Source organism: Bacillus rossius, chromosome 10 (genome assembly GCF_032445375.1).
Source record: "Bacillus rossius redtenbacheri isolate Brsri chromosome 10, Brsri_v3, whole genome shotgun sequence".
NCBI classification, from domain to species: domain Eukaryota; kingdom Metazoa; phylum Arthropoda; class Insecta; order Phasmatodea; family Bacillidae; genus Bacillus; species Bacillus rossius.
In genome coordinates this window covers 40,273,508-40,297,701 of record NC_086337.1, presented here as the reverse complement: position 1 = coordinate 40,297,701, position 24,194 = coordinate 40,273,508, and the positions used below count along the sequence as shown (strand labels likewise).

The following is a 24,194-nucleotide window of genomic DNA, read 5'->3' as shown; positions in this document are numbered from 1 at the left end:
CATTACCATAAACCTATCCAAGCCTGTGTATCTGCATTATTGTGCACTTTCAATCTCAGTACGTCCCAAGTGAATGACAAAAAAAAAAAAAAACACCTCGGACAGGTACTTCTTGAAGGTCGCGCAAACATTCTATCGAGATTTTATCTTTAAAATATTTTAAAATTAATAGCAATTGTGATATATTTCTTCTTTTTAAATTAAATGAATTTATTTCACTGAAATAGCATGAATTTGCCAACAAAAAAATTGGTTGTCTGTAAAGTCGGTTGACGGACGATAGTTTAACGTGACAACGTCATAACAAAATATTGATGAAATGATTGCATACTTTTATGAATAAAATTGAATCATTTTTATTGAATTATCACTATTTTGTATGGATACATAGAAGGAGTGAAATTAAATCTACAATTTAATTGATAAATTTACTTTTATGTGCACTCATTAATTCAAATATGTTTATTATTTTAACTATAACTTTTATACATGTTTTCTATTTAACTTCTTCCAATATGTGTTATTCTGTTAAGGATAGGACGATGGTAGGAAACGAATGGGAGTGTTTCAAGGATGATGTGAAGGAAAATGGCTAACCCAACACCAAAATCCAGTCAAAAATAATATATTTGCGCCACGGACTGTGCAGCAATGCTAGGAGAAACAGGTTAGCAAAGAGCAATGAAAATGTTACATTGAAATGCATGAAAACAGAATTACGCCACGGACTCGGTCGCAATGCTAGGAGGTTAAGGTTAGCATAAAATGAGCGTAACGGGACAATGTGCGTATAGGGACACTTTTCGTCCGTGCAGCCGGCGTTCATCGATTTATTAGACGTTGTCACGTCAAAAATATTTGTATATATATAACGGTTCCACGTGAATTAATACTAGATTTCTAACCTGGAACAATATAAAGATGACAAATCTTTGACGATGAAACAACAACAAAGCAGACAAATACTGTTAACGAACAGGCCAAGTGAAATCGTGGTCGAAAAAAACACTTGCATAAGCAAAAAAATACAGGAAATAACGGGAATAAAAACCAATAAGAGGAAACAACGAAGTGAAACCACAAAAAAGACTGCACGAGACCTAACTACGTTACTGGGCCTTCTTCCTGGCGTACGTTATCATTGTAATTTTGAAAATGATTATCTAGATTCTCATAGCAGAGCAAAAACATAACTGGTATGAGCTCCATTTCCAAGGATATACATATTATTATTACGAGCTACCAAAAGGGTGGCCGATTAACGTTTGTCGTGAACGATTCAACGCATTATCATGAGGCGTAAGACCATACTTCCTCCCTCACCTTAAAGTTCCTTGGCGTGTCATTATTATAAATATATCTTTTTTTAAATGCATCTGAAAGAAATTCAATTTTTTTTCCCTGAAAGCTAAAAATTCGTGGACGTGACAATTAAAAATTAAAAAAAGTAATGGATATGAAGACTCCTGCGATAAAAAAAAAATAATAATACTACAGCTGTTCTTGTCAACCACCTCGCCTTTTCGAAAGCAAGAAAAGAGCTTTTATTTTTAGGCCATCATAAAAAGTTAAAAGAAGGTAGGAAAGAAATGACGATAGTAATCTCCCACGCCAACGATGTTCTGTTTGATGAAACAAGGGTGAGGGGGGGGGGGGGGGTAGACACCACCGGTACCAACCATAAGCGCGAATGTTCTCGTTGATAAAGGGATGGTTGATGAAAGTGGGTGGGGAGGGGGGGGGGGGGATAGAAACGTTTCCCGTCATCCTGACGCGTCGCTGCGCCGTTTTAAAAGGTTCCGTCGCTTCGCGCCGTAAACAATGGAAGAAAAAAAAAAACACGGATGTTGTGGGTGGCAAAGAACACACTCGTGTCGATATAGACAACCACCCCCCCCCCCCCTTCTCCTCTTTTACCATCTACCCCCTTAAAATGTGTTTGAGATGACACCAAAAATATTTTCATAAATTTCACTAACTAGCCAATTAGCGACAGCAACATTTTTGTTTATACTGTTCAGTTTTTTTTTTCTCGACTTAATACGTTTTACTATATTTATCATCGTAGTTTTAACTAGATTTTGAACTTTTTTCCCGTTTATGAATCTGTTCTGTAATAAAGATTTTTTTAATACTGATTTTTATTTCTTATACCTACATCAAATCATGTTTTTAATTTTTTTATTTTATAATAATTAATCATTTTTATTTGGTTTTTATTGCAAAGTATTTTTAGGTTGTTTTTTATCTTCTTGGTTATTGTTATTCAGGTAAACTTAGTTATTTACCTTTTTTATCTCTTTACATTGAATAAACATTTGTGTTGTAAAATAAATTTGTTCATTGGGGCTACATTTTTTTCTCATCGCCATAAATGTTAAGTTTGTATTGACAAAAGTATCTTGTTATTTTGAAGCAGTTTCGAATTTTTATTATTTGTTATTTGTGTGGGCGAATATCCATACAACAGCGTTTCGATATACTTTTTTGTTTTTGTTTAATCGTCATTAGAATTTTCAATAACTTAAAACCTTCTGATAATTCGTGACTAGTAAGTTAAAATAAGAATATCGTCAAATCATAACTTATATTTTAATAGATTTCAATTCAAGTATGTCTCTTTGTGAGTGCGTTTGCAGACAGACGTGTGTGCTACAGTTTACGTTGACTGATCTGGACGTGCGCAGGAGATAAATACAGTCAAACCTCAATAATACAAACCTGAAGGGGCCATAATTTTGTCATTTTGCAATAACGAGGTTTGTATTAAACAAACTACGAGGGCTATTCGTAATGTAAGCTCTATCGGTTATTTCAAAAAAAAACGCACAAGAAACGTTTTTATTGACGGATTTAGTGTACTACATATATCTACTTCACATTTCCACATAATCGCCATTCAATTCCAAGCACTTAAAGTAACGCTGCGCCAGTTTCTTCAATCCCTCTGCATAGAAGTTCGCCGCCTGGGAATAGAACGTATGCCTTGGCCATAGTAGGCATCATGAACTTCGAATACTCAATGCAAGGCGCTTAGTAAACATCTCCCCAAATCTTTTAAGCAACATCCGTACTCGAGTTTCAAAATGATTGATACCTTTTTTTGTTGTTTTGGATGACTCAATGAGACGTGGTTCAACAATTATAGCAAAATTACGATTGTCAGCTGGTTTAATTTCAACATCCATAAATCACTAACAAATAGAATATACTCCAATAAACTTGCACACGGTTTTATATAGAACAAAATGCATTTTATTTAGGGATTTTAGGATTTCTACACCATTGGCTCGACAAATATTTTGCACTGTACTATTTTCAAAAGAATTCGAGACATGCTAATACGTTAAATCAAAGGTTTAGAAGATACAGACAAAAATACATTCCATCATTTGAAAAAAAAAAATTCAATTTCTAGTTTCCCCCCCCCCCCCCCCCCCCCCCCCAACATACACTAAACCAAAGCAATGGCAACAGTATTATTTTAATTTACATTTTCATTGTTTCTTTACATTATTCTTCTGGGATATTTGTATAAGCCATCCTATACTGTATGTAATATCTTCTAAAGTACGCTTAAATATATATTTATTTTTGCATTGGTAATATAAATTCCCGTACATTTTTTTTTCTTTTTTCAAAATAACATATATCCCTCTCCATCACCTCCACGATCTATTGCAAATTTAATGAGACCGTTTTGCGGTCAAATTAGTTTCCCTAGATGTTTACATAAACATCGTGAATAGGTACAGAGCCAAACGAGTGCAGTTATAAACAAATCGTTATTTTTTTTGTTCAAAAATGTGACAGGTACGTATGTTGTTAAACAGTAGTTGACTAATATTCTTTTGGACGCCAGCGAATAAAAGATGCCGCGTCTATTGCATTTTCGCCAGCGAATTCGCAGGCGTTATCAAGAAGCCAAACGCGAACGAACACAGCACTGTAGGGTGTTAAGAGAGGGGCTAGATAAGTGCGACGCTCGCTGGTATTTATAGCGTGGTATCGCCTCTAAGCCCCCGGCTCTGAACTGTCACGCAGCCGTCTCGTCTTGCATAAGAAAACTATGATATTTGAGTTGTAACTATAGCATTATCTTGCGGAGAAATAAAAACAAAGATGTTATGAAAGTCCTTTGGGTTTTCAAGAATCTGTAGGCCTACAGGATGTTTCTTGCCTAAAAATTACAATAACAAAACACGCGTTTTAGCTATTTTCACTTTGATGAAAACACCATTAAAAATATAAATTTAGAAACAAAACTATTCCCCCACCCTCGGCGTATTCTTAAATATGTTTTTTTTTAAACAGACGCCGCTCGGATATATTTTTTTTTTTTTTTTTCGTTTTTAAATTGCGTAGTTTCTCCTAAAGGCACGTTTTCCTAGCTGCGGGGTATATCCCGCAGCGGAGAACGGAATCCGCTGTGCGGAGTCCGCTGAGCACCCAATGTACAGTACGACATTGACGCGTTTTCCAACAGATCGCATCACGCATTCCGCCGACGGAGTACCTGCAGCGGAACGCACCGACTCCTTCTGGAGCAGTCTAGTCCGTCGTCCGCTGCGATATAGTGAATACGTTTCGACAGCATCCTGTTAAAGTTGTGTCGTTGTGACTTTGTTTTCAGTTTTAATAATGGCGGTGCGTTTTACTGGTGCTGACGATGAGCAGCTCATAGAGTTGGCAGCTGGACACGCGATGTTGTGGGATATGTCTTCTGAAGAATTTAAAAACACGATGAAAAAAGAACTAATCTGGAAAGAAATTTGCGCCATGTTGAATAAAACAGGTAAAGATATATGTTTAAATGTATTTATGTAAGAACTGTAATGGTAAATCTATAAAGATATTGTATAATTGTTTAAAAATAGCACCAGAGATGTAATATACTTAAACATTACGTGCATCGAAGCCATAGCAACATCAGTACATACAAATTACATACGATATAATTATAAAGTAACATAACCGAATTTATATAAGAAATTAAATTAGTACTGTGTGTTTTTGTCCATTTAGTAGACTTTCATACTCACATGATATAACACCAAGAATCCTGTTTACTTTGTTAAATTACGATTTTATGGATGTACAGAACGCATACATAATATAGGTAAAGAGATTTATTTATGAAAACATAAGCCTGTACCACAAGAATGTATTTCATTCAACACAAGAATACTGTTCTATCATTACAAATACAACCCAAACATATATATATACACGTATACATACACACACTTGTTTCCGGTATGTTTTATTTACTTATATTGCCTACTTCATATTACGAAAAATGGCCAGGCCATTTATTTAATTGTAGTTCCTGGTACACTGGTGAATACTTATGTCTTATTGGCAGATTTACCTTTAAAGTAATCAGTAAACTGACTCCTTACTTTAAATCCTTCAGCTTTAGCAAAGCCACCTGTTCCAGGTAGAGGGATCATATTTTCAGTTGGCAGTTCGTGTACAGATTCTTGTATTTCGCCACGGCTTGGATTTCTACTGAGGTATTCATCTCGGAGTAAATTGTGCAAGCAGCAACATACCATCACAATCAGATCTACAGTATCTGGCTTCACAAAAATCGGCGTAAAGAAAATTCTGAACCGTGAACACATGATACCAAATGCATTCTCAGAGACCCTCCTAAATTTCGACAAGTGATAATTAAAGTTCCTTTTTTCGTCGTCTTCCAATGCTTGTTGTTTACAATATGCTTTCATCATGTGTTTATCAAGGCGGAAGGCCTCATCCCCTAGGACTACATAGGGCAACAGAATATTTGAGTTCGGTAAATATTGAGGTGGAGGAAAAAGTACTGTCCCATTGTTGATCATGTGTCCCAGTACACTTTTTTTGAAAATACCTGCGACTCCTTCCTTTCCAAATGAACCTACATCAACAATAAGAAATTTTCAGTTCGCATCAACCAAGGCAAGCAGAACAATAGAGAAGTACTTCTTGTAGTTATGATATAAACTACCGCTGTTGATTGGAGCAACAATACGCACATGTTTACTATCTAATGCGGCGACAACATTAGGAAAATCCCACATCTTCCAAAATTCCTCCGCCTTCTGCTGCAGGTCAATTTCTTCTGGGTGTTTCAAATATAATGGATGCAGTTTTTCTTTCAGAGATTTCAAAACAATTGGGATGAATGTAGTAATGTAAGGAGCTGATATGCGGTATGAAAATGCCAACGATCGAAAACTCTCTCCAGTTTCCAGGAACCTGTAAATACATAATAATAAATAAATGGTAAACACCAACATTTATAACGCAGATTCACCCACAACACACTCATTTACATGGTTTGATCCACCACCTGGCACCTGGCACACGTCTCATCTGTGACCTTTTTCTTTACCATATTTTTTGTCAATAACAAAGGCAGTACAGTCAATTTGCCCAGAACACTAACATAAACAATCAACAAACAGACTACCTTAACATTAAACTTTGGTGTTTTTTTTTTTTTTTCAGAACAACAGTGTAAAACAAGGTGGAGAAATATTAGAGACCACTATCTAAAAGTGAAAAAGCAAGGCATGAAAACAACAGGTTCTGCCACTACGAAGAAAAGGCAGCCTACTGGGACCGACCAAAGTTCCTCGAAAAAGTTGAAGATGAGAGGCAAAGTATATCTAATGCCGAAGAAACACAAGAAGGTGTGCACGAAGAGACATTCAGTGAAAACGGAGACACTCCCCTCGAAAGCAGCCCATGCGCTGAAAGTACTAGTGACAATATCAGCAACAAAAAAAACCCTGATTTTGAAAGTGATGACAGGTCTTCATATAAATATTCAAATTACAGCATAAATAAAGGGGGTAGGCAACATACAGAATTGGTGGGAATACTGCAGAAAAGATCCGAAGAGGGGGCAAGTTTTCATAGGTCCGTGGAAAAGGCTTTACAACATGACACAGAAGATGAAATCGACCTATTCTTTAGATAAATTGCAGCTACAGTAAAGAAGTTTGATCCGGAGGCGAAAAATGAAATCAAAAGCCACATTTTCAGTCTTGTTACAAAATATGAATTGCAACACATTAGACGTAGCCATGCCACGGGAATTTCTTCAACATGCCACGGGAATTTCTTCAACAAGTGTCAGTAACGACACGTTGACACGAAGCACTCCGCCATCGTTTAGTCCTGTACCATCATATGACAGTGGTTCTAACAATGATGCAGGACATATTCAAGACTCCAATACTACCAACGATCAAGTATGGGGAAATTACTTTCAACTTATAGGCAGTACCTGCAACACGGACCTTCATTATTACAATTAGGTATACTCCCTATGCATGTTCCTAATTACTACATATGTTATAAATGGGTCATATCGTTAGATAGCACATTTTGCTATATGTATCCTCAATTTGTACATATCAATGAGAATATTTACAATGAATTGTTTATCAAAGTTTCTACAATTTGCATAGTTACAGTCCACTTCTTTATATTATTATACCCTAAAAATATACGTTTTTTGCAGAGTACATATTTGTTTTTTGTTATTATGGTTTTACTTCACAATCTGTTTCGCTATGGACTACTAAATACACATCCCTTGTTTACAAATGAAACTATAAGTGCACATATGCTTACCTCAAAGTAAGAGCAAGTTTTTCAGCAGGAGTAATTGGTTTTGTGACTCTGTTGCACGACTCAACTTTTATGTCATCTTCAATTTTATTCAACAAGTCGTAAAACTGCTCACGATTGAACCTGAAATATGCTTTAAATTTTACTTCGTCATCCAAGAGATGTTTTTGAATGAGGATTGTGTAGACTCCTTCGTTTATTCTATTGCAGTACATTTCCCTGGCTGACCTCCTTACTTTCGATAACCTTTCAAAAACAATATCCGTTTCTTCTTCTATTTCATTTAAATCCGCAATCATTAATGCAACACACACCCTTTTAATTTTCGACAAACCCATAGCAAAGCGATCAACCACGTCACAAACTTCGCTCAACCTGTGCTTTCCGCAGTGTCTAGGAAAACACTCTCCGCAACGGCTGTGCGGTGCGGTTTCTTAACTGCGGATTCCGTTCTCCGCTGCGGGATATACCCCGCAGCTAGGAAAACGCGCCTTTAGGCTCTGCACACCCACCGTGTGAGCGGGTAGGCACGGTCCTTATTGCAAGTTAACGAATAACCCCCCGCCCCTTTTGACCTATTTCTTGTCTGGCCGCGGATCCTAATATCCAGTGATGAAATATTTAATTTCAATCGAGAACTGGCAGTCACGTGTTTCGTGCTTACCTGCGGCCACGTGGGGAAGGCAATTCCCACAAGTACACAAATCACCCCCTCCCCCCAATTCACCCAGATTAAACTTTATTTGAACTTTCCTTTTATTTGCCCTTTCCCCTCCCCCTCACACACAGTTGCGCGTATTGTTTGCCTCGCAGCGATTGGCTAAAATAAACATTCCTTTGTGCAAACTTTCAGGCGGGGCACTGTGACGTGGCTATACGCAACGTCACGTACAATTTCCCGAATGAGACTCAATTTTCCATTTCCCACTGCAAACATTCGCCCATTTTGCATATGTGTATCACGCGTGAATTATTACATTCAAATATAATTATTCTCCAGTCTCATAGCTGTATTACTGCGCCACTTTTTCGGTGCAAATTTAATTTTTTAAAAACTTCTGATAATTGTTTTATTTAACTCGTTGCTAATGGTCCCTGAATGTTTGCTCTTGATAGCTGAGGACAGGATGGGTATGGTATCAAATTAATTAACTTTAATTTTTTAATTTATTGTTTGGTATCAGAAAACTAAAAAAAGGAGGGCTCGTCCATACCAATATTATAAAAAGAGAGAATTGTTTGTTTGTAAGATGTAAACTTTCAAAAATTATTTCACTTTTGTTTAAACCACGGTATTCATTATAACAGGGGGCTAATTTATTTTTAATATATGGTTCCATAATAATATTGATAATTGACAATTCCACGACAGATCCGATTAGGCGTCGTACATCGTTCCATCACGACAGAGTTAATAAGGTAGGTTCACAATACCACGATAACATTAACACGACGAAATCTAATATGGCTGTCGGCAAATCGTTCGAAGCCAAACGCGTCCATAAAATGCAGTATATAATGCGCAAAAAATAAAGCAGCGTAGGCCCTGTAGGGATGTTACATTTCATTGTTGATAGCTGAAGTGCACAACAATATAACAGTGAGATTAAGTTCATTTTAGATACGAGGAAGCAAGCTACAGATTTGTAGATAAGGGACAGAAGATAATTCTGCTGTTAGCTACGCTAAAAACTAAAAATAAACGTAAATGTGAAACTGTGTCCAAACGTAAAACTAAATTTCTTTTTTTTCAACATAAAAGGTTTACCAAGTAGGTGACTATTTTTTAAGTTAAGTTTTTGTAATGTTTCCGTTTTGCTTTCCGTCGCGCGGCACTACACGACGAAATCAGATATAAGGTCTATTTCTTGCGGACTGCCGGGACGCGTATTTCGTCGTGTAGACGTCACGGCGACCTTGTATGTCATTGGCTCCAGAGTATGTCGTGTCTGTCGTGGCATTGAGACTACAACTGTGTAGATATAACCAAATAACCACGTCACGTCAGCACGTCCTTTTGAAAAATACTATCTTATATACCTTATACATCTTCAATATATGGCTAGTGAATGTAATTTTAGGATATTCATCCAGTCTTTCTGTAATTATCTTTGTCATCATATCCAAACAGTACTAATTATATAAATATGAAATTTGACAGTAAGATACGAAAAAAAGGTAGTTAGCTGGAACTTGTAAACTCGCATTAATGTAGATGTGTTGCTGTGTTAAATATATTTACATACGCATAAGTAATCTTCTCTGAAAACGACAGATTTTTGTTTATTATTTCAGGAGTTTTCTTTTAAAAATAATCGCTGTCAGAAACAAAAATATTTAAAATATGTAAATAAGAAATTTTTTAAGAGTCTATGCGTAATGAAGCACGTTACCAGATGTTGAATTTTAATCATTTGCACTGCCTGGGAATTAAAAAAACTACTATTACAATGAACCCTCTGAATGGTTACACAACAGGTATCGTCTGGCTGCACGTTCTGTTTAGTTAAATGATCTCATTTTCACTCTAATTATCCTCGGAAGATAATTATAGGATATTCCAAGTCTGAACGTAAAATTACGCAATATAACATCAACACAGAAAAGCCATTAGCATATGCGGAGAAGATAAACGAAATAGCAACGTCATTATGATTTCGCAGTATTTGAACACGGTCGACGAAGCTAGTTTCAATGACCAGACGTATCGCAGCAGAATTTGTGGAATCCTTGTTGCATATTATGAATGCTATTATGTAATTATCTGTAGTTTGGACGCAATCAACCAACCGTGCTTCAGCGAAGCTTTGCTAACGCTATTATTGATAATTATCTATAGAGAAGGGTCATTATTACTCTTTTGATAATCACTTTGACGTGTTCACTGGTGCAGCAACGAATTTATGTTTGCTTATAACAAAAAAAAAATACCGTGTAATTATAAATTAGCGAAACAGCCATGTATTTTAATATACATCCCTCGTGAGTGAATAATCATCTGCTGGATTAAGCCAAAAATCATACCCACAAACCTCGCAGCTACGCATAATGGTAAAAAAAACTAAACTAAACAGACAAACCTCATTTCAGTCCATATCGTTAACAGACGCGTAGAAAGCAAACATTTCATGGGTTTTTGGAAAGGGGGGAGGGGAATGTGGGAAACATCCTCATCATAACCTTCAGTCCACCAACATGGCCGCAATGTTTCATGTTGGTTATTTTTTTAGCGATTGTTGATTATTACAAAAATATTAAAGAAATAATATGGCAGCGTCAATCTTCAGCCGTTATGAAAACTTAGGAGTAGACAAACACAAGCAGCATTGCGAGAATTACGTAGCATCACTGCTGCGTCATTTCCACCTCTCCCCTGCTGTATCTCCTTCCGGCCGTTACAACTAGCATACAGCATGCTATGTCTTCCCATTCGACCGCTCGTGGATGTGTTGGAGTGGCGTCGCCACTGACGCACTCTCCTCCTCTACCGGTTCCCCCACCACGCACCTAACTATCCCCCTCATGGGATCAGAATTTCCGTAAGGCTTAGAAATTGTAGGCTCCTCTGTAAAGAATTTTCACTTTTAAAAACCTTTTTCTCACGAGTTAATTATTTTTAATGACCAAACTGGGGTTATTTTACGAGTAGGTATCCCTAGTATATTAGGGTTTTAAAGAATAATCCCAAAATGTACTTGCATGATAGGTAAATTTTATGGTATGACATCTCAATGATATTCAGTGTTTTGAGACAATGTTGAGTAAACTCTTGCAGCTCCAAGCAACTTCCGCCACATTTTCCACTTGGAAAATAAAATCCTGTTTTGGCCCCCGCCGGGAATCGAAGTTGGATCAGCTTGGAGTAAAGCGAGCGATTTAATTACCCAACTACCATAGCCCCCTTTACCTAAGACCTCCGGCATAAAGCAGCAACGTTAAGAGGATATGAATTGTCGCATCGTGTATCAATGTCGAGAAAATAAAATCTTAACGACTTGATACAATTCGATGGGGTTGGTTAATTTCGGCTAGATATTTTAATTGCTGAGGCATGTATGTGCATAAATGATTTTAGAACAATTTTCATAAAAAGGGCCTTGAAATAAAAAATTATACAAATATAATAAATGGCTGTAAACTTATTAAAATAACTTTAAAAAATTATGTAACGAAATATAGCCTATTTCAATTTTAAGCTGATAATTTCTTATTTCAAATTTATATAGTTCAATGGTAAAATAACATCATTGAAATATATTTCCTTCTAAGATTTGGTTATTATAGAGGTCATGGAAACAAGTGTGAAATATGCGAAAGAATGTCCAATATTTAAATCAAATATTTTGTATTTTATAGACTCCCGACTAAAATTCTTGAACCCCCCCCCCCCCCCCCCCAAATCGGTTTGTTACTTTCACTGTTAGAAATTAAAGCATATTTACGGACTTCACTACGAAGAATGCTCATGAAATAAACTAAGACTTCTTCATGGTGTCAATTCAACTGATCTTTTTAAAAACTAAAAAGAATCGTACTTCAGATAGGAGAGTTGTAAGTTAAAAAGCTTTGAATTGAGAGTTGAAAAAATATGGAAAAGTACCTATATAAAAGTATGCGTATGATTGGAAAAGCGTGCAAAAGAAAGGGAAAAATAATAAAAGTTGGTTAATTTGTGCATAACATGTTAAAATGTGAAAAAATATGTTAATTTAAAACGTGCAATAGTATAAAAATGTGAGAAATTGCAAATGTGTGCAAAGTTTTACTAAAGCATACGAAATGTGTTTTAAGTATGAGCATATGTGGAATTGCACAAAAGCGTGCAATGGTGTGCAAAAGTATGAGGAATTGCACAATGGTGTGCAAAAGAATGAATGTGTATGGGAAATTATTGGAAAGTATGATAATGTATGAAATAATAATGAAAACTAATGGGAACGTACGTAAACGTAGGTATAGGAATGTATTAGATAATTTAAAGGCTTAAAAACTTTTAAAAGTGTACAGTTATCCGAAAGTGTGTGAAAAAGTTAGTGTATAAAAGTAAGTGTCCGGTAGACTGTAGACTGCTGTAGAACTAATGTGCTGGAGTGCCAATGCTCTATTCTAATTTATTTTAAAGATAAAAGGAAACAGTAAAGTACAAAATTCATAATTGTAACAAACATGAAGACGAAAATCGCCAAAAACGTTTATTTATTTTATACACTACTTTATTCGTCATTGCTTGACACCGTCTGGCGGTTTTTGTATGTCTTTCACGTACCGCCTATGATTTTCTATTATAAAACCGAATTTACCTCTTTAGCACTTCCTTAGGTGTGGAATTTCATAATTATGTGTAACTAACTGTATTAAAAATTTTATCCAAATCCTTAACAGTATTAATGACGTGATTGAAAATCAGTATTAGGATGATGATCATTTTTCAGCTACGTATAAATAAATTATACGTTGAAGGTGGAAGCTAATAAAAATTGTGATGTTTTGGACTTACAATAGGGGTATAAGAAAAAAAATGTTAATTTCGGGATTTGAACCGCGAGTTTCCAAATCGTGTGTGTTCTGCAGTCGCGTATTTATTCGTTGCTCCACCTAAGCTATGTGTCACATGGACGATGTTTTAGTAATAATAAATATGTTACGCCTTGATTTTTTTTTACTTAATGAATATAAATGTAATGATACGTTGCTTAGAAAAAAATTGTGGCATATGTTGTAGTTTTCAACGGAAACAATATTGCGCTTTTTACAGGTGATTTGAGGTGGATTATTGAGTCGTTAGAAAATTATGTAAACTCACTTCGAATTTTTTTTGGTGCCTTAGCCCTGAATATCAAATGTTTCAAAATGTATTGAATCTTTATATATATATATATAAATTTTGTTTTGTGTATAAATGTAACGGTTATTTAAAGATTGTTTTCTTTCGTTGAATTCTAAATAGTTACCTTTTGTTTTAGGTTCTGCCTAAAGCCCGTTATACCATGGCACGTAAACAGAGCCGTATCTCTCGGGACATTTCACTTTCGCATCTGCTGCTTCTACAATGCACGCAAACGTAACAAATCGTAACAAATGGCAACCAATGAAAGTTAATTTCAAGATTGAGAAATAATGATTTAACAAAAAAAAAATTGGTTGTCTGTAAAGTCGGTTTACGGCCGATAGTTTAACGTGGCGTCATAACAAAACATTGATGGAATGATTGCATACTTTTATGAATAAAATTGAATCATTTTTATTTTAATAATAACATAATAAATAAGTACTTGAAATTATACTAGTAATCAGATTTTTAAAATGCAAGAATAATTAACCTTTATTGCCAAAATTGTTGTTGTAATAAGCAATGAAAACCACATTAACTTTTCACTTTATAAACAGTCGACGAAACAGTTCACGTGTAGATGTAAGATGTGTGCTGCCGCTGTCTTTCTTCTCCTCGGACGCATAGGCCAATCGAGTGGAAGAGAGATGCGGCGCAAACGTACAATGAGCGCAACGGGACACTTTTTCGTGTGTGCAGCCGGCGTTCATCGATTTGTTAGACGTTGTCACGTCAAAAAGTAATTTTAACTCTTACAGAGAATTGATTGATTAGTGCTTTCCAGCAATACCAATTGTAGATTGAGAGAGAATGGTTTGCAATAATCGCTGCTGAAGAAAATTCACAGTCGTTAAAATATTATTTCTCAGAAAAATATCAAGACAAGTCCCAAATTAGAGTATAACTTATTTAGAGCTATTCACTTCATATAGGAAAGCCATTTCAGACCTGCATCATTTGGCGACTAATCCACCCAATAATAGCAGTTAACATTAACGTGTTTCTGTTTTATTTTCATGGTAAAATAATACATTTTATTTATGTACTACTGTTGACATAAAAACATCTAAAACGCCCACCTGTATACGTATCTTAAAATTTATTCCCAACCGGATATTATTCTCCACAGTTAGTTTAATTTGAACAAGAAGATAAAAACATGTGTTACATTTTAATGGAGGAAAAAAAAACTAATCCAGTAAAAACTTTTTATCTTCTAAGGGACGTTGTACTTTGGAGCAGTGCTGACTATTACTCGCTTAAAATTCAGTCAGAGACATTATGGACTATTCTCATATCAGGTTAATTGTGTTGTTTCTACCGGTTCAAATCATTTTCATGATAAAATTAGATATATTTAAAAACCAATAACTCGTCCCAGAAAAACAAAATCACCTTCGAAACAAGTATTTGTAATCCATTACATATTATTTAAGGAATACCACGATTCCTCTTAATCGCGTTGGCTTCGGAGATAGCTAATGTCACACTGTGATTGTTTTACGTGCAGTTCTTGGAATCCATGACCTTGTGTTCCGGGTTGCGGCCAATAATTCCAGGGAGTGGGAGTGTGAAATCTTACCATGTTAATAATTGAAAAGCAATAATAAGGATTAGTCCCACCACCGTTTGTTTTTGACGTGACGTCTAATAAATCGATGAACGCCGGCTGCACGCACGAAAAAGTTTCCCGTTACGCTCATTGTACGCTTGCGCCGCATCTATCTCTCTTCCACTCGACTGTTTATAAAGTGAAGTGAAAATTTAATGTGGTTTTCATTGCTTATTACAACAACAGTTTAATGATTCTTGCGTTTTAAAAATCGGATTACATGTATAATTTCAAGTATTTATTCTTTTATTATTAAAATAAAAATTATTCAATTTTATTCATAAAGTATGCAATCATTTCATCAATGTTTTGTTATGACGTTGTCACGTTAAACTGTCGTCCATAAACTGACTTTACAGACAACCAATTTTTTCTTCCCTCATTTGGATAGCAGAATGACAACGAAATTTAACGCTAATTCTTATCCGATCCGATGTGTTGTTAAAATCTTTGATGTAGCCAAAACGCAAGAAAGTTGGGAGTTTGGAAAACACTTACGTTGCGTAGTTAATAAACCGGTACTCTAATATGCGGTTACGTTGTTGGTTAGTTTATGAACCCGGCCTTTCCGGACGCGGTGCGCGTCGGGCAATGAAGCGAGTGTTTCGGCCGGGGATAAGCCCCTGAGGCCGACGAGGCATCAGCCATGTGTCTGGAGGGGGAGGAGGGTTGGTAGAGAGAGAGAGAGAGATGTTTCCGACTTCCGCCCCGAGGCGCTGCTTCATCCAATCGCGACCCGCCGGAGCGCGATTTCGCGCCTTCGGATCCACGGCGGCGGGACACGTGGCGCCATCTGGGCGGAAATACCTCGCACTAATCCACCGGCGCGTGTAGCTCCTTTGCTAGGCTACGCCTTGTCGTCTCTAGTTCTGACGAAGGTATCTAGCCACGACATGGATTAGTTATAGGAGTGTTCGAGAACAGTTCAACCGGAAATTAGCTTGTACTGTGTGTCAAGAATTTGGTTTGTTTTAGAGTCTTTGATTTTTTTTTTGTATCGTGGTTAAACAATTCGTTGGCGAAACGGTTATTCACAACCAGGGCCGTCGAAAAATAATTTTGTTAGTCCCCTTCCCCTCCTCACAGTTTAAAAAAAAAAATCTTAAGACTGTAAACGTTATTGTGGTCATAAGGTCCGTTCCGCAATGATGCGCAGAACGTAACAAATGAGATTTAACTTTACGGTTAGAAAAAAATTAATTCAATTGTGAGAAAAAATGGGGGAATGAGAACAAAACACAGTCAGGGTTTACATACACAATAAAGTAATGACAGAACACTAGATATTCTTGTATTTGGAACAATTTCTGGCTACCACCGCAGCCGAATCCTTCACTTCAATTGGTCGCTGGGAATTGCCGAGCTAATCTGTATACGCATGCTTTCCACTGTAGGTGATTCGTTCTCACTTCCGTTTGATTGTAGAACGGGCCTACCAGTAAACATGTTGAGAGCGTATTGCATAACTTGTAATTTTCGTCTTATCAAGGTAAAATCAAGTACTTATAAAAGAAACTGTAAAGACAAATAAGAATAGCAGGATCGGTGGTCGTACCCAGATCTTTAGTAAGGAGAGTTGTGCGTTTAACTACCATACAACTTCACTACATAACGCTTTTGTGCAAAAGCTTTTATGGTAGATAGTTGATGGGCCAAGCAGAAGGCTTAGTGTAAGTCAATCCAATAAATACCAATTTAGAGTAAAATTTAAAATGTGCAGCAAACTTTCATGGTAAATAAAGTAAGAATGTGATGAATTAAAACACTACGAAATATTATATAACAATCCAGACTAAAGGGGGAACCAGGAATCTGCTTTCAATGCCAAGCATGAAGTATTTGAATGCTACATTTTTTAAATTATGAAAAGATAATGGGAAATAAACCAGTTAATGCATGCAGAACTAATTAAAAAGTACAATAATAGTAGCCAGAAATAACATAAATACGAACTAAGTTGTACCTGAAGTAGTAAAGTGTATAAAATAAATTAAGTATTCCCTTAATTACATTCCATTCATGCTGGAAGAGTTGAAATTCAAAAGTAACTAAGAGACAAAAACCTAAATGATGAACACTATTCCATCAAAACATCCTGTGTTTCATTGCCAAAAATGCACGCTCTGTTCTTACAATCAAACTACGTGATTTTAAACTAATAGTGGATCAATTTGTTTTCTAATTTTCCTAGATTTCCTCGGAATAGCATTTTTTTTGCACATAGTCCATAGTTGTAATTAGGTATAGCTGAAAATAGAGTTGTGGACCCATCTTGATTTCAATTCCCTGTGGATAAAAAACATTCGAGGCAAAGCTTTGGGATGGTTGCTTCTAACTCAGGGGCGCAACAACTAAATTTTCAAAGGGGGGCAATATACCTTTTTATAAAGAATCATCGATCCCCCCCCCCCCCCCTCCTATTGAAGCGGAGCGGGAAAATTCGTATTTCAAGGTGGAAAATGTTGATATTTAAGCAGTTGTTTTTATCTAAAAATTGATTACACAGCACTTTCTTTGCCCCCGTTTGCCCCCACTTCAAGGTTTCAGAAAAGGGGGGGGGGGGGGGGCAAAATACCCTTGCCCCCCCCCTCCCCCCGTCGTTGTTGCGCCCCTGTTCTAACTGTCTATCCCGAGATGTGCATCGTACCTTTGAATATATATACTGTATAGAAGTCGCCAGCCCAAGTTAAAATTTCTAATACGGTTTTGAGGTAGTTGGTTAATTCACCGCCGCAATCGCCACTATCTCTAGGGCATTGACTAGTGGTGATCCCTAGCGGACAAGTGTCGAACTCTTCAAACACCCCTTCCCCCTCCCGTTGAACAACCTTGAGCTGCAGTGCGGTGATAGGTTTGGGGGGGGGGGGGGGGGGGTGCGGGAGAATGACAGCGGGCGACAGTTCTGCGCTCTAACGTGTAAATAACAACTAAGACGATACAGGGCGTTACGGCAGCGCACTGCAGCGGTGAAAGTTCCCAAGCTGCTCGTCACACGCTCCTGGAAAAACGTGGAGTAAATCCTATCCGCTCGCGACTTCTATACAGTGTATACATATTCAAAGATCGTGCTGTGGATATCGTGGTGGTGGTGTGTTTGTTCGCAGAGGCTCTGGACCGAGACCTCGCCGCGTCGCGGAGCGTGGTGGGGCAGGTGACGAAGAGGAGGGGCCTCGACGCCTACGCCATGCTCCGCGGGGAGAAGCCGGACGAGGCGAGGCAGGTCAGCGACAGCGACAGCGACAGGCGGAGGGCTGAGCTGGAGCGGGCCGGGATACTGCCGGTCAGCAGGGCGCGGGAGCAGGCCCCCGCCGCCAAGCCGGGAGCGAAGCAGCGGGAGAATCCCCCCAGGAACCGGTGGCCGGGGAAGACCTGGCCCGGCCTGAGGACCGACAAGCACAAGACCGCCGACGGAGCGAAGCACGGCAAGAGCAGGCCCGAGGACAGCCGGCAGCACGGGAGGGTGGTGCTGACCAAGCCGGAGGTCGGCGGCGGTGCCCGGGAGCCGCTGAGGAGGTACTTCGACGACGAGGGCCGTCACGGGAGGGTGGTGTACCAGGCGGGCGGCGACGACTGGTCACAGATGGTCAACCGCAACATGGACATGGGCCGCACGACGGACCGCCGGCAGCACAGCCTGAAGATGCTGCGGCAGCACGGCTGGCTCAAGGCCAGGCTCCCCGGAACGACGAAGCACCCTGAGAGAAAGGTTTGTTTGCCTCAACAAAATATTTTGTAGAAGGAAAGATTATTTTGTCAACTCAAATGTATATTTGGTTAGGTGTAACAAATTATTTTTTGTTACCTACCGGGTTTGGTTAAACCAACAAAATATTTTGTTTGGCCATATATAAACAAACATTTGTTTGTTTCAAACAACAAACCCTTTTTTCTCCGCGGCAGTGGCCCGCGTTCCCAAGCGAGGACCTGGCGGCGTGGCCGGCGCCCAAGCCGGCGCGCCAGTGGCCGCAGTTCAGCTACCACCGGGTGACGTCGGACCCGCGCGAGCTGGCCAGGCAGCGGAGCGCCTTCGTGGCGGTGTCGGTGGTGAGCCCGGCGCTGGCGGGCGGGAACCGGTCCGGCGAGGCGGCCCGGGCGAGCGACCCCTTGGAGCAGCAGCTGCTGCAGCTGACGGCGCGGCTCGCGGCGCCCTGGAGCCACGTGCGCCACCTCGACAGCATCAAGGTCTTAGTCCCCCACACCATTGTCCTCACTGTGAATCCAAGTTTCAAGTTTAACTACCTTTTCAGTACCAGGGCCGGTACAAGGTAACTTGGCGCCCTAGGCGATAAACCTTAAACCCCCCCCCCCCCCCCGGCCGGAAACCCCAAAAAAAAAAAATTTCCTTGTCTCAAAGTACATCACGTATGTAAGCCTAAGATTTTGTCAACAATCAAATGTAAGCAGGCTTGTGTTTTTTACTTATTACAAATCATAAACAGGTTACCGTGGACTTTAAATAATTACTTATATCAATATAAACATTCCAAACTGTTACAAAAATCCATATTCATCTAGTTTCAATACTGCTCCTAAAAGATTTTCCACAAATTGTAATTTTTCTTGGGATTTTGGGATGGTACAGGTCACCTGCAGCCAACCGTGAACATTACTGTTTACAGGAGCAAATGAAGACCATGTCGAAGATGAAAGAGAAGCTGTGGCGCCACTGGCTGGAGAGGCAGAAGATCCTGAGGGAGAACGGCCCTGGTTTCCCAAGGTCTTCCAGGGACGTCGCCCCCACCACCTCGCAACCCGGCAGCCGGCAGTAAATGGTCTCCCCCCCCCCCCCTTTCCCCCCATCCCGTGGAAGTCTACTGCTAAGACGAACTTCACTGTCCTCTGGGATCCAAGTGCCGCAGTGGTTGTGTCCCGTTTCCAAAATTTAACCATTTCCGGAGCAGTCGTCTTTGAGGTGGGTGTCCAACATGTCATTGAGCACTTGAATAGCTGGGTTGGAATAAACTCATCGGTAAAAAAAAAACACTTGTATTTACAGCACAGTCTAATAACTAGACTTAATTACTTCCCAAGTCCACACTTCGCATACTAGGCATTTTGCTAACAAAAATAAAAACTGCGTGTTTGTTTGCTAAGAAACGCATAAAAAATATCTTGTTTAAATTACAATTTCTTTTGGGCTGATATTGTCGACAAAGAGTATTTTGGGGTTTGAATACCTGCACAGATGATGTGAGCTAAATGTGTATGTACTAAGGATGGGTAGGTCCCGGTTTTCAGCAAATTAACCGTCACAGCTAGTACTTTCCCCGTTAAAACGCTGTGGTACATTATCGGCGACCAACACGCACGCATCTTTTTCACTTAACTCCAAGCTCCAGGTGACAAGTGAATGGTTCATAAATCTTTGAAAAAGGGCAGTCTCCCCCTCCCTACCTTCACTCACTTGCACTCGCTCGCCCGCCCACATGAAAAGATACCGCGGCAGGAAGTGTCCGAACGTAAAAAAAAACAAGTTTTTGCGATTTATCAGATCCCCCCCCCCCCTTTCTTTTTTTTGGTCCCTCTTTTCATTAGCAGACAGGGATGACCATTTCAACTAAAAATAGACATAAAGAAAAATAACATTGACTCAACATACTTCTAAAACTTATCAGAAAAGTAAAAAGACATTTTAAAGTTGTCTTTCAGCACTTAAAAAAAAAATTCTTCTATCCACTTGCCCCACCTCTAAAAGCCAAGGCCACAAGATCGATACTTTACACTGTCTGTCTCATTCCCCCAGCACTGGCTGGCAGAGTTTTTCCATCACTCCCTCCCCTTCACCAATAGAATGTTTTGGACACCAAATTAGTACAAATGGTACACATCACAGCCCAATGACAGGGTACATGTGGGAAACCAAAAAATTCCCCGCTGGCTCAGTTACATCTCAAAACGCACAAAAGATTTTTTGGATTAGGTCCTTAAAACATAGGGAGAAACTCTTGAGTGATAATGCCTTCTTGGTGTTTAAAGGCTGGAAAGCAGTCCAGCATGTAGGCAAGTTCTAGGGCGCCTACCTGCTTCTTGCAGCAACACCCCTAATATAATAAATATTCAACATGTATTCTTTTGAATACGACAAAATTTTGACCTATGAGCAACATGTCTGTACAGTTGGTTCAAACCTAGTATAATCTTGAATATCCCATGGTACCTTATCAAATCATCAGTGTGCTATCAGAGACTACATAACAATAGTATCATTATGTTTTGTAACTACATAATTGGTGCCCTCAATGAATACCTTTCCTCCTTGCCAGTAGAACAAACAGGAATTTTTTTTTTTAGGTCGAGAAAAAAAATTAAAATTTGAACGCATGTATGCAAAAAAACTTACTTGACTATCAACACTAACGCACCGACATATGGGCTTACAGTAGATGTGGTTTCTCTCGCAGTAACATACTGTATTAACTCATATGTTGAAATTTTTTCATAACGTCAGACTACTGATCCTTGCATTGTGAATGCTTGTGCAATCCTCTAAAATGTTCAAGGGGAACTATTCAAAATAATTTAAAAATCTGCAGCTGTCAATTTGGCTCAGAACTTCCAAAATTTGAAACAATCAACTCACATTTTTAATATTACACTATTTACAAATTTTATCATTGCAAAGTTAACACTAATTCAAAAAATAAAAATAATCCATTTTATGCTTCAGCCCAAACTGAAAATATACTGAGCCGCGGAGATGGACAAGTATAATTATAAAGTTTTAGTACACCACCCAACGGCCAATTCCCGAACTACATTGCTTTTCAAGTCAGGACTGGCAGGCCTATAACTTTGACGCACATGCATTATCTAAAAACAAAACACACGAAACATTACCCTACTTAACCCCACATTGCAAAACATTATGGGAGAACATGAAAACTGAACCACAAATGAATTCATATACATGTAAATTATCAATATAGGTATTTTGTAATGTGAAATTTGTGTGAAAAGAGTTAGGTACCACACGTCTAACAAAAATTGTCTCAATACCTTTACAAAAGTGTACTGTAATTACAGTTTTTAGCAGGTGATCAATTATCAACCCTCCCTCCCCCCCCCCCCCCCCCCCCATTTCTTTAAAGATAATTGATGCAACAGTAACAAGTTAATATTTCTAGACCATATTAAAATGACACAAACATGGATACAAGGCTCATTCTATTGGTAGGTTCATGCACCATGTGCATGTAAGTACGAGTACCAAAATTAAATCAAGCTCAATGCTATGTCATTCTACTTTCGGCAAACCTCATTTGCACATGGTCTGAAGCACAAGCAATTCATGACCTGACATGTTTATTTGGTTAACAGCCAAATGCATACTTATCAAGTGTAAGCATGTACCAAGATGATTATTGAAATGACAAATAAAAATTCAGGGTAAGCTACAAATACCTAGTCAACCAATTTCAGATCTTAAGGAACTTTCAATAAATATTTTTTTTTTTACAGTTGTCATATAGTACCCACAAATTAACATAGATATAATTCATATTATCATTAGCAAGAACACGTCAGTTTTTGTGTTGAGAGAATTACATTGTTTAAATTTAAAAACCTTTTCTTTTTGTTATTTAATAACTAAGAACTTAAGAAGGCAAAATATGAGTTAGCAAAAGGTTGCAACTTCCAGCACCTTTACTGTTTTTTTGTGTCCTGTCCTTTCGTTATATTTTTGTTACTTCCCTAGCCTGTCATAATGGGAATTTCATATATATAACCATATAGTGAAGTATTTTAAATCTTGTGTAGCGTTTATTACAGAAAAAAAAGCCAAATCAGTGAACAGTGGCTACTCCATTACATTCTTGAAAGTACGAAACAACAAATGGTGAATATGTACATCCGTGCCTTCATGAAAGTTATGTAACAAATTGCGGGTATGGATGTTCGTTTTTCCTCTGAGAAACGTAACGCACCCTAATTCATCAGGGAGGCCCTTGCTTAGTTTGTGTGGCCATACACAAAATATGCCATTGTTACGCCAAACTTAATTGCCTACACAAGGCTTTAGAAGGTTCTCAGCTTAGCTTGTGAAACCTGATTAATTAAAAATAATAATAATAAAGCCGTAGATACCAGATTTCAAGACTTGGAATGGCATTTAATTATAGCTTTCCAAAATTTTGTTGAGCAGTTAAAATATTTATATAGTAATAGTATCTAACTTGTAACAATCGGGGACAAATATTTAAAATTAATTTTAATGTGTGACTTCCAAGTTGAAAATTGTAACACTAGCTAAACAAGAACGCTTTTGAATTTTAGTAAACCATTATTCACACCCTATAATGCTCTAACCAAACATGACTTACTTCCATAAATTTTACTACCTGAATCTTTTGCTTAGTTAGCAATTATTCACACAATCATCCATATAATTTTCCTTGCATCCCTATAGCAAACACATGGGAATAGAGTGCTTAAACTAGAACCTAATGCTAAATAAACTGTACACGAATTAAAGATTCACTTAATTTATATACCTACTATACCGGTTTTATAAGAAAATGTAACTACATAATGTTTGTATCATTAACTTGTAAACTGTAATGCACATTCAGTATGCTGTGTAAAAAAAAATGTTACATGTTTTAATTATTAACTGTGTATTGTACTTGGCCATGGTAAGCATAATGACATCTATAATTATATACTATTATCCTTAAAATTTCATAGAACTTAATTTTCATTCAACACATCTGTAGTAATATGTAGATTACTTGATGAAGACGTATTTTTTTACTGTAACACTATTGCAAATAAAGTATCTATTCATATTGCCATAAAGTAACAATTTGTTTCTTTCAATAAATAACTATTGCATTTATTTTGAATTTAAACCTAACTCACAGTGGAACAAATCAATTGTGGTCATATAGTACCTACCTAACATTCCTGTTTTTAATTGTTTAACTGTGTCGAGAAATTACTTGAACAACAATTGCCTGCTTTTTATTTTAGTTACCTACTTTAAATTTATTCTAAATGTAGCTTTACACTGATGAATTTATATAATTGTGCTACATGTAAAGATGTGGTCAAATATTCACTTCAGTAAATCACCATCAGAAAGTCATGGAAAAATTATGAGTTGTGCTCAATCTGTTTATTTTACAA

General features: G+C 37.8%; 1 protein-coding gene across 1 annotated transcript in view; it reads left to right on the top strand.

Annotated features, from left to right (window-relative positions):
* LOC134535647 (death domain-associated protein 6-like) overlaps positions 1 to 23,868 on the top strand; it is a 158,511-nt gene extending 134,643 nt beyond the window's left edge. The window contains exons 6-8 of the mRNA XM_063374834.1: positions 18,173 to 18,774; positions 18,969 to 19,250; positions 19,688 to 23,868. Of these exons, the coding sequence (XP_063230904.1) occupies positions 18,173 to 18,774; positions 18,969 to 19,250; positions 19,688 to 19,837 (1,034 nt within the window). The 3' untranslated portion in view covers positions 19,838 to 23,868. The remainder of the gene's footprint in view (positions 1 to 18,172; positions 18,775 to 18,968; positions 19,251 to 19,687) is intronic.
* The last annotated feature ends 326 nt before the right edge of the window (positions 23,869 to 24,194 follow it).